Source organism: Prionailurus viverrinus, chromosome B1 (assembly GCF_022837055.1).
Source record: "Prionailurus viverrinus isolate Anna chromosome B1, UM_Priviv_1.0, whole genome shotgun sequence".
In the NCBI taxonomy this organism is placed as follows: domain Eukaryota; kingdom Metazoa; phylum Chordata; class Mammalia; order Carnivora; family Felidae; genus Prionailurus; species Prionailurus viverrinus.
In genome coordinates, this window is record NC_062564.1 from 161,333,074 (window position 1) to 161,348,519 (window position 15,446).

At 39.4% G+C, this 15,446-nt stretch overlaps 1 protein-coding gene and 1 pseudogene across 4 annotated transcripts in view; one reads left to right on the top strand and one right to left on the bottom strand.

Moving 5' to 3' along the window:
* Nucleotides 1-15,022, bottom strand: part of CEP135 (centrosomal protein 135) — a 75,884-nt gene extending 60,862 nt beyond the window's left edge. For 2 of the 4 annotated variants that reach the window (XM_047856708.1, XM_047856706.1), the window contains exons 1-6: nt 14,796-15,022; nt 11,214-11,371; nt 9,392-9,582; nt 7,855-8,022; nt 4,895-5,036; nt 2,492-2,576 (exon numbers count right to left, since the gene is read on the bottom strand). In XM_047856708.1, coding sequence (XP_047712664.1) covers nt 2,492-2,576; nt 4,895-5,036; nt 7,855-8,022; nt 9,392-9,582; nt 11,214-11,326 — 699 coding nt within the window. In that variant the 5' untranslated portion in view covers nt 11,327-11,371; nt 14,796-15,022. Of the gene's footprint in view, nt 1-2,491; nt 2,577-4,410; nt 4,584-4,894; nt 5,037-7,854; nt 8,023-9,391; nt 9,583-11,213; nt 11,372-14,795 lie in introns of those variants that run through there. The other 2 variants (XM_047856707.1, XM_047856709.1) reach the window with 2 other exon arrangements.
* Nucleotides 13,112-13,246, top strand: LOC125165108 (uncharacterized; annotated as a pseudogene).
* Nucleotides 15,023-15,446: the final 424 nt, after the last annotated feature.

A 15,446-nucleotide genomic window follows, 5' to 3' on the forward strand; every position in this document is an offset into this window, starting at 1 on the left:
AGTATAAAATTGAACATACGGGTCTGGACCTCTGCAGAGATTTGAGCCAGAAAGACTGGGAAGTCATCAACATACAGAGAATATTTTAAGAGAGTAAATGAGACCTTCTGAGAAAATATACAGGGAAAGGAGTCAAAGACAGAATCCTGAAAAACAGTAATATTTCAGGGAAAGGGCAAAGGAGTCAAAGACAGAATCCTGAAAAACAGTAATATTTCAGGGAAAGGGCAGAGGGAAAAAGCAAAGAAGAAATTATAAGAGATTTTTTAAAAAGGGGAAACTGAAAGAAAATGAGTCATGGGATGGTTTCAAAGAGAAATTATCAATAATGCCAAATACTATAAAGGGGTCAAGGAAATGGAGACTAAAAGTATCCTTTTGGATCTAGCAATTAACGTCACTGATGTCATTACTAAACCCATTTATGTAATGGGAAGCAGAAGCCAGAAGGCAACAGGAGAGCCAGAGGTGAAGAAGTGGAGACAGAAGAGTAAGACACTCTTTAGAGAAGTTTACATAAGGGAGGAGAGAGCATTAGCAAGAGGGGTATTAACAAGAGGGGCTTTAGCAAGAGTTAAATAAAGGAGATCTTTTGTCAAAAAATTTTATTATTATTAATATTTAAGTTATTTATTTTGAGGGACAGAAAGAGCATGAGTGGGCAGGGGCAGAGAGAGAGAGGGAGAAACAGAATTCCAAGCAGGCTCTGCACTGCTAGTGCAGAGCACAATGTGGAGCTCAAACTCACAAACCAGGAGATCATGACCTTAGTCAAAATCAAGAGTTGGACACTTAACCAACTGAGCCACTCAGGCACCTCTAAAAGAGATCTTTTTAAGGGATGTTAGCAATGACCATGATAGCACCTCCCTCTAGGACTGTTAGGAAGATTTAAAGCATTACTAGTTATAAAGTGGCCATATATGAGTTTGTTAAAAAAAAAAAAAAAAAAAGAAAAGAAAAGAAAAAGAAAAATCGATTAAAGCAAGTAAGAAGGGAGGGAATAGAGCCACACACACAGGTAGAACAGGAAGAACACCACACTACTCATTAAGTCTGGAGAGCCTCAGTGTGAACGCTGATGATTTTATTTTTTAAAAGTGTTTATTTATTTTTTGGTTGGGGGGAGAGAAAATGTGAGCAGGGAGGGGCAGAAATAGAGAATTCTAAGCAGGTTCCACGCTATCAGCACAGAGCCCAATGCGGGGTTCAAACCCAGAAACTGTGACGTCATGACCTGAGCTGAAATCAAGAGTTGGACACTAAATCAACTGAGCCACCCAGGTGCCCTAACATTGTTAAATTTAAATGTAGAGATTGGAAGTAGAGACAAGGTGGTATCTTGACAAGGGTATTTATTATAGGTTGGTCAAAGAGCTTGAGGAGAACAGCAACATTTGGAACATAGACTGAGAAAAATAGAACAAACTCAAGCAAAAAGAAAAAGAAAAAAAAAAAAAAAAGAAGACAGGCAACTGAGTGGATTCAACTAAGATTGATAACCACAATAAATTGATGGTTTCAATCAGAATGGTCGGGCTATTTTCTCCAAACACCTCAGCCACCTCACAAAGATGGTAAAGACTGGTCAGCTTATGTTCATAAAGTACTTGGAAAAAAATGTGATGAAGTATGATTATAAATTAAAAAATAACAACATTCAACTTGTGCATATTTGATATTTTCAATCTCCATATAGTAAGTTTTTTGGTTGACATTATCACAATCCTTTTACTCCATTTTTATCTGAATAATCTTCAAAGTACTTTATAAACTTCACAGTTACACCAACACGTAAGTTACATTTATATTTGTATGTGCAGATCACTTCACTCCAAAAAAATAGTCATGTGCAGAAAATGAAAAACATGTTACCCAATTTAAGCTTCAGTAAGCATATTAAGAAAGAAAGCTGTAGTTATACAAATCAGAATTTGCCGAAATACCAACAGAAGGTATAAAAGAACAAAGCTTATTATGGTTATGATCTAACCCTGCATATTATATCAATTCCCCTACTTCTTCAGAGAACTATTTTACTAGTTCTTATAGAGAATACACAACAAAAAATATGGTACCACTCTCAAAAAGACTTCTGTTCAAGATGACAAAATCTACAGTAAGAGCAAAAAAGTTATTTAAGATACCACTTTAAAGCATAATACACTTCAATAAAATACCTCCCAAGATGGAAACAAGTAATATAATTAAGATATTTGGGGAGATAGATGACTCACCAGAATAAAAAAAAAAAAACAAAAAACTGCTATTTACCTCAATGCATAATGAAGGGACTGGACTGTTTGCTCTAAAGCCATCTAAGCTACTCCAGCTACTGTCCTTATTAAGAAACTGGTAGAAAAGGTAAAAGCTGTATACAAACTCAGTATCAATAATCCGAAATATAACCCAATTTTATTTACAATCACAGCATACCTATCCCAACAAGGTGACCATGCATCCCTACTATGCAAGTATATAAAAATCCTACCTGCTGGTTATAATCTCGCAGTTCACTTTCCATCATTGCTAACTTTTCTTGTAACTGGTGGACTTCCTCTTGAAGTTCTTGAATTCTGAAACACATTTATAACTAGTGCCAATATAGTTTTGTTGAGAAATACAAAATAACAAGAAATGAAACTAGATGTGTTGTCCTATAAATTCTCTACTTTCTATTTCTCAGTAAAGTATGAAGTGCTGTGCCAAAGGGTTCCCAAGCACAATATAATCAGAGTAACATTATCTTGCAGATTTAATTTTATATTCTAAGAATGGATAAAAAAATCCTGAGCGGTAAATAATTTGTAACCAGATACATTATGCCTACTATTGCATTTTGATCCTTAAAACTCTTTGAGGGGCGCGCCTTGGTGGCTCAGTAAGTTGGGCGTCTGACTTCAGCTCAGGTCATGATCTCGTGGTCTGGGTCTATGGGTTGGAGCCCTGCGTCGGGGCTCTGTGCTAACAGCTCAGAGCCTGTAGCCTGCTCTGGATTCTGTGTCTCCTCCTCTCTCTGCCCTCCCTGGGTCACACTCTGTCTCTCTCTCTCTCTCTCTCTCAAAAATAAACAAACATTAAAAAAAAAAAACAAAGAACAACAACAAAACTCTTCGAGGTACTGCTGTCAATTCTTAGGTTCAAGAAACTAGAGGGTGTAGTCCAGAATTCACAATATTATTAAGTGAAATAAGGGATCAAAGTGTGTTTTCTGAATGACCCTGTATTTTCTAATGAACTACCCTGCAATCCTGGAGAAGAAAAATATTGAGAAATACTACAATTTACCAAGTATCTACAGCAAAAACCTACTGCTTTCTGGAACTTGTTAATTCTAACAAAATCAAGATTTGTCTAAATTATCTGAATTGTACAACTGCTCAAATGTATTTGTACTATATCAAACTTTGCCAAACATTAACATCAATATGACATAGAGTAGAGTCAGTGAGGCTGGACATACCCTGTCCCTGCTGTTACTGGAACCAACATTTCCTGCTTATCTAGGTTTAGAAGAGTATGTATGCAACTGCACTCATATATATGCACATGAATGACTCTGCATACAAGCTATGTATACGTGCAAATGAAAACAAACAAGATGTTTAAGAGACTAATGCCACCCATGATGGTTTGATAGAAAAGAAACGTTTTAAGGAGAAAAGATAATGACAGAAAATGACATATATGCAGACCAAAAGCCTCCTTAAATATACTAACAGGCTGTCTGGGAAGTCCTAGGTTACAACTGTAACAGAAAAACAAAACACAAAATACTACACAATTAAGGTCAGATAATTATAGTTATGTAGCACTGCATAAGAATAACTAAGAGATCCTAACTAATACCTCAAGTAATGTTCCTTTGGATTGTTATATTGAGATTAATAAAGTGAAAAAACTCCTGCATACTTTTTACATAATCTAAAAAATAAAGTTATCTGCACTAACCGTTTCTACTAGTATAGTACGTATTTTATTTTTTTTTTAAATTTTTTTTTTTTCAATGTTTATTTATTTTTGGGACAGAGAGAGACAGAGCATGAACGGGGGAGGGGCAGAGAGAGAGGGAGACACACAATGGGAAACAGGCTCCAGGCTCTGAGCCATCAGCCCAGAGCCCGATGCGGGGCTCGAACTCAGGGACCGCGAGATCGTGAGATCGTGACCTGGCTGAAGTCGGACGCTTAACCGACTGCGCCACCCAGGCGCCCCTATAGTACGTATTTTAGAATGTCTCTCCAGCTATGACCATAGAGGCTGTCACTAGTGTTCTCTTGCTCCTATGAACCCCTTATAATTTTCTTAATGGCATTCTATGTATTTCTCTTGTCTCATTTTTACTGTTAGAATATAAGCTTCTCAAAAGCAATACTATCTTACTCATCTTTACATCCCCAAAACACTTACATTGTGCTTTTCTCGGAGTTTAATGAAGTTTCAATTAAAATGGAATTTATATCTGATTCCAATATAAGGAAAAACAAGTACATAGAGTTAGAGAATCATGAAGCAAAAATGTCAAAGCCAGTTACAAATCTATTCAGGTTCGTTGGCATTTGACATAATCTGAATAGAGTCCTGTAAAAGATGAATTGGGCAATGAAACTAAATATTAAAGCAATGCTACTAAAATAGGTTCTAGATGGCAATAAATTATTTTAAAGCAGATATGAACAGAAACATCAGATTTATGATCTATTTGAGATCAAAGTTTCAAAACAAGTAAAAACATTCTACATTGAAGATACATTCAGAAAGTACTTCTTGAGTGCTTATACAAAATTCTGTGGTAGGCCCTGGAGATACAACAGTCGAGAAGACTGAAGCCCTACATCGAGAAACTTATAATCAAGTTGATTAACTGAAACTAGCAAAAAATTATTTAATGCACCTGTTATCAGCCACTTGCAGGAGGTCTGCAATGTAAGGGTCATCTGGCTGAGGAACTGGATATGAACTGACTTCGGAGGGAGGGACTGGTTCGTCTATCTGCATACGCTGGCGCCTGAAAGCAATACTTCTTTTCTTGCCACCTAAAAACAAATGTGTACTTCAAAAACATTTAAAAGAAACAAAACGCTGTCTTAAAATTAAATATTCCAGAAGGTTAGGCTTTTTGTTATAAAGTATGCCTCTAGCTCATAAAACCTAGCGATAAACTATCTCCCCCCCTCACACCCTGATCTTTAACTATACAATGCATTCCTGAAAACCTCAACAAGACATGGTTATAAGACAAGTTTTATTTTCTGCATGCTTGGTACATATACCCAGATTTAATCTATTCCTCCACTAGATGGGGACAAGACTTTGGCAAGATTAAAGGTTGAGTGTGCCCTGTGGTATTTCCTATTATGAGCTCTAGAAATCATCACCAGCAGAAAACTATCAAACGAGAAGCTTAGGGAAGTAATAACTAAAACAGAAATGTTTATTAAGCAATGCCAAAAGAACAGATAAGAGAAACTTTATGTAGCAAAATTAGTATATAATGAAAGTCATCTATAATATAAAATGATGCTACAACCTGAATTAGTGGGAAATGTCTACTTAATTATCCTTGAAACTAGCAGGAGTAATTTCTTTTTATGAGTAGATACATACTGTCTTGGTCCAAATTAAATGGATAGTTTACCTTTGTCAGCATCTGGCCAAGATTAGAAATGCGCTTGAAAGACAAATCTATCGTCAGGAAGAACAAACACAATCCACAACCTTGTCTTCATTAGAATCCTAACAAATTTTGTATGCACTTACCTCATTTTGAGGATGAAGAAACTGGGTCAAAAGTATTTAAATGACTTGTTTCTAGTTACACACCTATACAAGGCAAACCATTATCTCCTTCCCTTACCTCCTGGTTTTTCTCCTTGGTTGCTCCTTGGAAGCTCTCAGCTTCTTACAAAGACCCTCTCCTTCCACAGTCCAAGGAAGTTAAATGCCAACTTCCCTAGGGTCTGTCTTTGGTTCTCCTCTCTTCCCAGTCTACACAATCTCACTAGCTAATTCCAATTACATCCATAGCTTCAATTCCCATGATACTCCAATGACTCCCAAATTCAAATCTTCATCTAGGACCACACTTCTTTTTTTTTTTTTTTAAAGTTTATTTATTTATTTTGAGAGAAAGAGCAAGAGAGCAAGCATGTGAATGGAGGAGGGGCAGAGAGAGAGGAAGAGAGAGAATCCCAAGTAGGCTCTACATTCAGGGCAGAGCCCCATGTGGGGCTTGATCTCATGACCCCTCACGAACTGTGAGTTCATGACCTGAGCTGAAATCAAGAGTTGGATGCTTACCCGACTGAGCTACCCAGGCGCCCCTGGGACCACACTTCTAAGAACAGATCTACACCACAAATCCCACTGCACACTAGAAATCTCAATGCAGATGTTCCACTAGTATAACATACAACACATGCAAAAGTGAACTCCTGCTCTGCTTTCCACCTTCTCAATCTTAAAAATGTTACCATCATCTACCCACTCATTCGCTAGAAACAGAAATCTGGGAATTCTTCTACTTCCCAAGTCCCTCATATTCAGTCACTAAATTCTATAGATTCCACCTCCTGAATCTCTCTGGAATCTGCCCCACTCTTTTCTCAGGAAATCTGACCATCGTTTCTCCACTTTAATCTAGTTACTTCTGAGACCTTTTCCATGTTTCTCGATCTTTTCTGCCTTTAGCCCAAAGTCCCCCTCTCCATCTCATTTCTTGCCATTTCAATCCTCATGGATTCCACTTGGCTACAGGCACACCATAAGATGACTATGTGTGGTCTTTGTCAACACTTGGAACTGTGCCAGCATAGAGATCTCCCTTCATCACCGTCTTCATTCTGACCAAATCACTCCTGGTTCTCACTGTGCTCCTAATCCCTCACTCTCCACCTCATCTCATGATCCAGCATTTTCCTACACCTCACTCACTCTCAATAACCTTCATCCTGTCATTCAGACATCTTGATGATCTTGTCACTGGTACTAGAGATTCTTCCACCAACTTTATGCCTGACCACCCTCAACTATGGATATGCCCCATCATTTCTTTTGTCCTGCTCGAGAACTACTGAGTATAAAGCTAAAAAACAGTAAAAATAAACTAAGGAATAGGTAAATAGATCATTTCCAAATTTTTGATGAGTACAGATTATCTTTACAACTAAAATAATAATGATAATATTGACATGGCAGCCATCAAAGAGTTCCTTTTATAGCTTGTGGATCTTCAGATTGATAATTCTGCCACTTTCATTTCATTTCCTGAAAGTCAGGGCTGGCTTGTGAAAAGTTGTTAAACAACATGTTAAATGTGAAATGTCAATCTTTACTCTGAACCTTTCCTGTTCAGAGCATCAAATGAAGACTTCACTAGGTTTTATAGTGGCTTTCTGATCTTGGTAGTCCATTGAATTTGGAAGTCTATTTCAAAGGAGTTTGAAAGTTGTTGTACACTGTTAACGACTGACTGCCCCTGTCCTCCCTGAAATACCATGATTGTTTATGAAAAGTATCTTTAATAATGCTGCAGACAATTTGGCTTGGAAAAAAAATAAGAATTATACCAATAATTTAAAAAAGGAACTTAATGATGAAGGAAATAAAACTCTGGGCACTGAAGTTAGACTACTTATACCTAAGAAGCTACTATTATATAAGTTCTTAAACACATACATAAAATACTAGCTGGATCTTCAGAAATAAATTTAAAAGTTTATGTGATGATCCAAGATCATCTTTTCAAGTACTAAAGTCTAAGCATGAAAATCCAAAGTCCTATTTTGGTCAACAGCTTTAATATCTTTAAAAGATTAGGTGTGTACAATTTGTTTTGAGAAGGAACAGACCTACCTGGAGTTTGTACTACAGCATGCAAATTCTTTTCTTGAAGTTGTTGAATTCTTTCATTCTTAGCTTTACTCTCTTTTTCCAAAAGTTTGAGTTTATGAACATATTGGTTATTTAGAAACTTCAGATCAGCTGTTTCACGTGCACACTTCTTCAATGTAGTTTTCAACTCTTAAAATGAAAAAGATTCAAAAACTATTTTACAGATCAAGAAATCAGTTAAGTCCTTCCATTTCACAAAATACAAAAAGTCGCATTAATTTGAAAGGCTCCATCCAATTCTTAGCCAAGCTTTGTTTGAAAGGCTATTACCTTTTCTACCACTGTTAACAAATAAGTCACTAAACAAAACAGGGAATTATATTTTTTTTCTGCTATGTGGCTTAAGTTATGGCTTTTGCTCCAACTTAGTAAACTGGGTATGAAACTGAGGGATTATGAATTCATGCCAGGTATTAGGGCTTTCTACTGAATATAACAAGAATTTATAATAAGATAGCCATACAATTACCCTCTGTCCAGGACTTTGAAATCATCCTTTTTTAAAAAAACTTATTAATGTTTATTCCTTTTTTGAGAGAGACACACAAACACAGAGCATGAGCAGGGGAGGGGCAGAGAGAGAGGGAGACATAGAATCTGAAGCATGCTCCAGGCTCTGAACTGTCAGCACAGAGCCTGATGCAGGGTTCGAACCCACAAATGTGAGATCATGACCTGAGCCAAAGTCGGACGTGCAACCCACTGAGCCACCCAGGCGCCCCAAAATCATTCTATTCAATCTTTGAGTTCAAAGACAAGGCATTAAAGATTCCAAATGATAGAAGATTCTCACCTCACTTTAGTTCTCTTACTTTCAGGAAGAGGTTGTTTCAAGGACATTTCTTTAGTTTCAGCATTTAATATTTTCTACAGTAATTTTATTTTTTTTATTAATTAAAAAAATTGGGGGGAGGTACTTGAGTGGCTCAGTCAGTTAAGTGTCTGACTTCGACTCAGGTCATGATCTCCTAGTTCATGGATTCAAGCCCCGTGTTGGGCTCTGTGCTGAGAGCTCAGAGCCTGGATTCTGCTTCAGATTCTGTGTCTCCCTCTCTCTCTGCCCTTGCCCCGCCCCCTCAAAAATAAACATTTAAAAAAATAACAAAAATTTTTTTTTCGAGTATAGGTGATAAACGTTGCGTTATTTTCAGGTATGCAACACAGGAATTCAGCTTCTCTATAAGTTATGCTATGCTCACCACAAGTGTAGCTACCATCTGTCACCATACAATGCTACTGCAATATCAGTGACTATATTCCCTATCCTGTGCTTTTTTCTATAGAAATTTTAATTCTAAAGATTTAATCCACATATAGTGAAGAAGAATATAGCTATGAAATGCAAATTTATTTTCCTTGTTGGGAACTCTTTGACACACTCTACATTATTTCAAGACTGTCAGGGAGGAAGACTATCACATTTCTGCATAGACGCCTTCCCTACATATAAAACAAAAAAGGAAAAAAATATTACATTTTAAAAATCACAAAATTTTACCTTTAATATGTTGGCTTGATTGTTCTCTCAGTTTCATTAATTCCAGGTATAATTCATTATTTTCCTTTATCAATCTTGCATTTTCAAGTTTATAAGGTTCCAAAACAAAATCAAAATTGGCACTTTCTTTTTCAGCTTTCACAGCAGATAATTTTGATTTCCGAAGACTTTCTGTTGTATGAACTAGGTCACTGAAATTATATAAAATATAAATACAAGGAAACATTCTCTTAACTTTTAATAACTAAAAATATATTTCTAAAAATGTTAAATGTTAATGCTAAGTAAGATGAAATCTAAAAACAGGGTGGTGGTTCAGTCAGTTAAGCATCCAACTCTTGATTTCAACTCAGGTCCTGATCTCCCAGTTTGTGATACCTGCTCCAAGAATGCTTGGGATTCTCTCTTCCCTCTCTCTGCCCCTCACCCGATCGTGTGTGAGTGCACACGTGCTCCTTACCTCTAAGCACACAGACCAGAATATTCATACATCAGTATTTACTGAGCAGGGAACACAATATAGAACACATTATCATGGAGCTTCTATCCAATGACAGTTTGTCAGGTTTTAATACTATATGATAAACTCAACAACTATTTCAGTGCCAACTATATGTTCAGCCTGTCCTAGGTAGAGCAGAGATAAAGTCAGTCTCTAGTCTTAAAGAGTTTGCATTCTAAAGGAAACACAAGAACAAGTTTCCAACAATGATTTAAGTAGTGAAGGTAACATTCAGCCGATGTGACAGACTCCTGCAGGCCATTACAGCTAAATGAGCATGGGCAGGAGGGAGAGGAGAGAGGGATTTCCCAGGCAGACAGAATAACACATGGAGATCAAGGGTGAGAGTACACTTATGTCTGGGGAGCTTCAAATGGTTACATACATGGGAGATGAAGCTGTAGAACAAAATCACTATATAAAAAGTCTCCCAGTTTTTGAAAGTTAAACACACTTTACCCTACAACCCTGAATCGCAGATCTAGAACTACATCATGAAGAGTTCTGGAAGCCATAATAAAGACCACCAAGTATCCCCCTCCAGTCTCTCCTTACCATCATCACAGCTTGAGCCCTACTGCAAAAGCTTCCCAAGCAATTTCCCTGTTCCTGTCTCAAATCACAGTAACAACTCATGTAGAAAAGAACAAAAATCACACAGAATCTTTCACTTAAAGTAACAGGTAACCACTAAAATAATGACCAACCACATAATGGAGAACGGTTATCAAATCACAGTAATTAAAAGACCAGAGAGGCAGACATAGAACTCCCAACTGTATCAGAAAAATCACATAAAAAAATTGTAATTCTATTCACAGAGAAAACTCTCAGAAATGTCTACTCTGAACAGTATAGTGTGAATGGTGACCCTGAGAGTTTTGCAATGTGGAGGACCTGAACTGATGATATGGAAGCAGGATCTAAGAATAATGAGCTTCAGATGATTGAAGGACTTTATAAAAACAAAAACCAAAAAAATCCACCCATTTCTTCACCGTAACACGAAGTTCAATAGAAACTAGATAAATGAGGGGCGCCTGGGTGGCGCAGTCGGTTAAGCGTCCGACTTCAGCCAGGTCACGATCTCTCGGTCCGTGAGTTCGAGCCCTGCGTCAGGCTCTGGGCTGATGGCTCAGAGCCTGGAGTCTGTTTCCGATTCTGTGTCTCCCTCTCTCTCTGCCCGTCCCCCCGTTCATGCTCTGTCTCTCTCTGTCCCAAAAATAAATAAACGTTGAAAAAAAAAAAATTAAAAAAAAAAGAAACTAGATAAATGGGATTAAGGATCACACAGGTTTAGAACTGTATTTTCATCTTTACCTGAAAAGTTTTTCTACCAAAGGTAAACACTCCACTGTCAGAGTCTGGCGGTATCCCAACTGATCCAATCTTTTTCTAATATTAATATACTTTCTTTCTGCAGCTGTAGTCATCTTGTCTTCCAAAAGTAGTTTTATTCACTCCCCAAAATTAAAGCCCTAAAAGAAAGGAGTAAAACATTACTGTTATTATAGTTATTATTACTGTGTCATGGTAAGAAGGAAAGATTATTTTAATATGAATCAACTACTTTTTGTTTCTCTTCAGGTAGGCAGCCTTCTGGAATATTTAGATTGATTTAAATGCAATGCTTATGATAGTCACATTGCTGCACTAAAATAAATCTCTCTTTATAAGCCTATATGTAAAAGTTAAAAAAATAAAGAAGAAAACAAAGAAGAATATTTTCCCAAACCTGAGGTAGGCAGAGAATCTTTTGAGAAGCCTTTTTTGAAAGCACTAAATATAAAAGAAAAACCTGATAAATTTTTAGACTTCATCAAGTTAGAAATGTCTATTCATCAAAATATTCCATTAAGAAAACAAAACAACAAATGAATGGGAGAAAATATTCATAGTATCTGATAAAGGATTTATATATGAGGTACATAAAGAACACTTACAGTTCAATAATAAAGCCCATCCAAAAGAAAATGGGCTAAAGACTTGAATAGGGACCTTGCAAAAGGTAACTGAATGGGAACAATCATAGGAAAAGGTGCCCACCACCTTTAGTTATCAGGGAAATACAAATTAAAACCACAATGAGGTATACAATTTCACCCATACTAGAATGGCTAAAATAAAAAGCACAAGACCAAATGTTGTCAAGGATCTGGAGCAAATGGAATCTTCACACTGATGACAGGAATGTAAAATCACTGTGAAAAAAAGTCTGGCAGTTTCTTATAAACAAACTTCTACCCTGTAACTCTGTAATTCTATTGCCAGGTATTTACTCAAGGAAATGAAAATAAACATCCACAAAGAGACTCTACAAGAATATTCATAACTTTACTCATAATAGTCCCAGACTGGAAACAACCTATATATGTCCATCAACAGCAGAAATATAAATAAACTATGAGGCATTGACACAATCCTACTCAGGAATGGAAGAGAAGGAATTTACTGATACATGTCAACCACATGAATTAATTTGGACATTTGAGCAATGGAAGCCAGACACATATACTGTATGGTTCTATTTACATGAAATTCAAGAACAGGCAAAATGAAACTATGTAGATACAAATCAGAACAGCTGTGGGCTGGGTCAGCCTGGGTCAACAGAGTGGGTGGAGACTGGCTGGAAGGTTTAAAAAGGAACTTTCTGGGGTGATGAAAATATTATGTTAACTGGGGTACCAGTTACACAGGTGTACTGCATTTATCAAAGGTTTTCAAATAGTACACTTGAGATCTGTGCATTTCACCATGTAAATTTTACTTCCATGAAAAAAGACACAAACACATAATAAAGTAGTTCTACACATATTTTTATCCTTGCCTTTTTCAATGCTTATGAATATATTCTCTATCAATCTGCCCTAAAATGGAGTTATCCAAAGATTGCTTGTGTAGAACCTTTGCTCTTTTCTAACCTTCACCAGGTAAACATAGTGCTAGTACTCATATTTCTAAGACATATTAAACTTTTGTTTTACAGCTCTATTGTTTTTCACAATTTATAAAATGTTAATGTATATGAACACATGCAAAATTTCATCCTCACAACTTACCCTATAAGGGAGACAGGGCCTACTAGACATCCTCCCAATTCAAAGGCAAGGAAAGGATGCCTCTAGAGAGTTTTCCCAAACTACAAAGCCACAAATCGGTGGGCATTCAGGTCTCTTGAGTCCTGGTCCAGCACTCTTGTTTCTCTACCAAGGTGCAATCCTTCTTGGCCTTTTGGCTAAGATCAAGTGTAGTATCTATACCAAGCTGCAGCAACTTACCAAATCACTTCTAAGGTAGTACCTCTCCTTGAGTACTCCTTTCTTTTTTTAAAATTTTTTTTTTCAACGTTTATTTATTTTTGGGACAGAGAGAGACAGAGCATGAACGGGGGAGGGGCAGAGAGAGAGGGAGACACAGAATCGGAAAACAGGCTCCAGGCTCCGAGCCATCAGCCCAGAGCCTGACGCGGGGCTCGAACTCACAGACCGCGAGATCGTGACCTGGCTGAAGTCGGACGCTTAATCGACTGCGCCACCCAGGCGCCCCTTGATTACTCCTTTCTACAAATCTTTTCTCTCCACGCTCTTGCTAACCTTTTCTTTCAGTTGTGTCTCCATGGACTTTCTAGGTTCCTTCCACAAGAGGGACCTGATTGATGCAGGTCAGGAGAAACTCCTGGAGACATCAGAAAAACACCTGTCAAGGGGTGCCTGGGTGGCTCAGTCTGTTAAGGGTCGGACTTTGGCTCAGGTCATGATCTCACGGTTGGTGGGTTCAGGCCCCATGTTGGGCTCTGTGCTGACAGCTCAGAGCCTGGAGCCTGCTTCAGATTCTGTGTCTGCTTCTCTCTCTGCCCCTTCCCCACTCAGGTCTGTCTCTGTCTCTCAAAAATAAATAAACATTAAAAAAAATTAAGAAAAACACCTGTCAAACCAAGAACTAGCAGGGCCTCACCACTCAAATATTTCTCCTCTTTGTCTATTACCAACTTTGGTTACCCAGAAATAATACTTCCTCACATCCGGGCTGAGGCAGAATGTAAATGAATCAAAAAATCCCCGAAACACAGGGCAGACAGAAAAGATTAATATCCCCCAAGAAGAACAAAAAACATGCATTATGCTTTCCTCGCCTATGGGCTGCTGTCTTCCCCCACCTACATCACCCAAGCACTGTGGCTCTCCTCAAATTTTCTAGCACAACCATATAAAAAGGTTAAGTTTGGAGGTCCTCCACGCATATGTGTTTAGAACCACTCGCTAGCTTGACTCTGGGGAAAAGCAGGTGTCTGAAAGCCAGTACATATTGTTTTTACAAAAGTGACTTGTGTGCACATCTGCACAGGGGCTCAAAACAAAACAAAAGGCCAAGCTAAGTTAGGTTGTCTCGAAGTCCTTCAGTGCCAAACTTAAAATAGTAGAGACTGGAAAGGGCAGGGGATGTTTTCGAAAATGCAAAACAAAAGTTAACAAACGGCTCTAGTCCTACACCTTGGGATGCTTTGTTTTTTTACAAAGAGCACGTACTGTTCTTACTCAACAGGGCACTTTAACTTTTAAATCAACCCATCAGTTGGCAGCAGGCAGGTGTGCACCCACCGCACAAACGCCCGCGGCCAGGGGCGCGGGAGGAAACCCGGCGGCTTGAGTTGCTCCAGGACCACCTCCGGGCCGCGGCTTCACTGCCGGGTGTCGAAGTGAAGGGGTGTCGGACGCGGGCCCGCAGGGAGTCTACGCGCCCCGCCCTGCCGGGCCTCACTTCCTGCCGCGGCCGCGCGGCCTCCCTCCCGGCAGCGCCCGGGCCCGGTCCCCGGGGACCGCCGGGGAGGCCACGGCGGGGAGGCCACGGCGAGGACGCCGCCGGCGCGCCCGGGCCTCCCTTCCCCGCGGCGGCACTCACCCGCACCTCCGGCCGCCGCTCCCTCCGCCTGCGGCCGCATCACCTCCCAGGCCTCGCCTCTCTCGCTGGCTCCTTCAGCCCTAGACTCCGGCTCCGGCTCTGGGACAGTTTGAAAATGGCGCGGAGAGAAGGTCCCAGCCTGCGCGGAGTCGGCGCCGCGGTTACCCCGGTAACGGGACCCGCAGGCGATTCGCAGCGCTCGGCGGCCGATGGCGGCGCTGGGCACGGGAGCCCGGAAACGCAACGGCCGGACGGCGCGCGGCCACGGCGCCCCCTGACGGCGGGCAAACCCGGAACCTCAGCGGATGCCAGCGGTGATCTTCACGTTGGCCGGGTTCGCTGACAGTCTACTGGGCTGAGGGTTAAAACACTGCCCTTGGTCCCTGCAGCGAATAAGCCTCCACACGCTAGCTGAACTTCGCCTGCTGACCACGAAAAGTCCAACCTAAAAATCACCTTTTCTTTGCTACTTTCCCTGATAACCACCCAATAAAATTGACTATTGCCGCCACATCCATGTCCCTGTAAAGCTCTGAGTAGCTACATTTATTATACTTGTACCATCATGATGAGTATAACATCATTAAGTTTTAATTCCATGAGTTATAGCTCACTCCATGAAAACGCAATTATTTGCATGTCTCTCCCTGC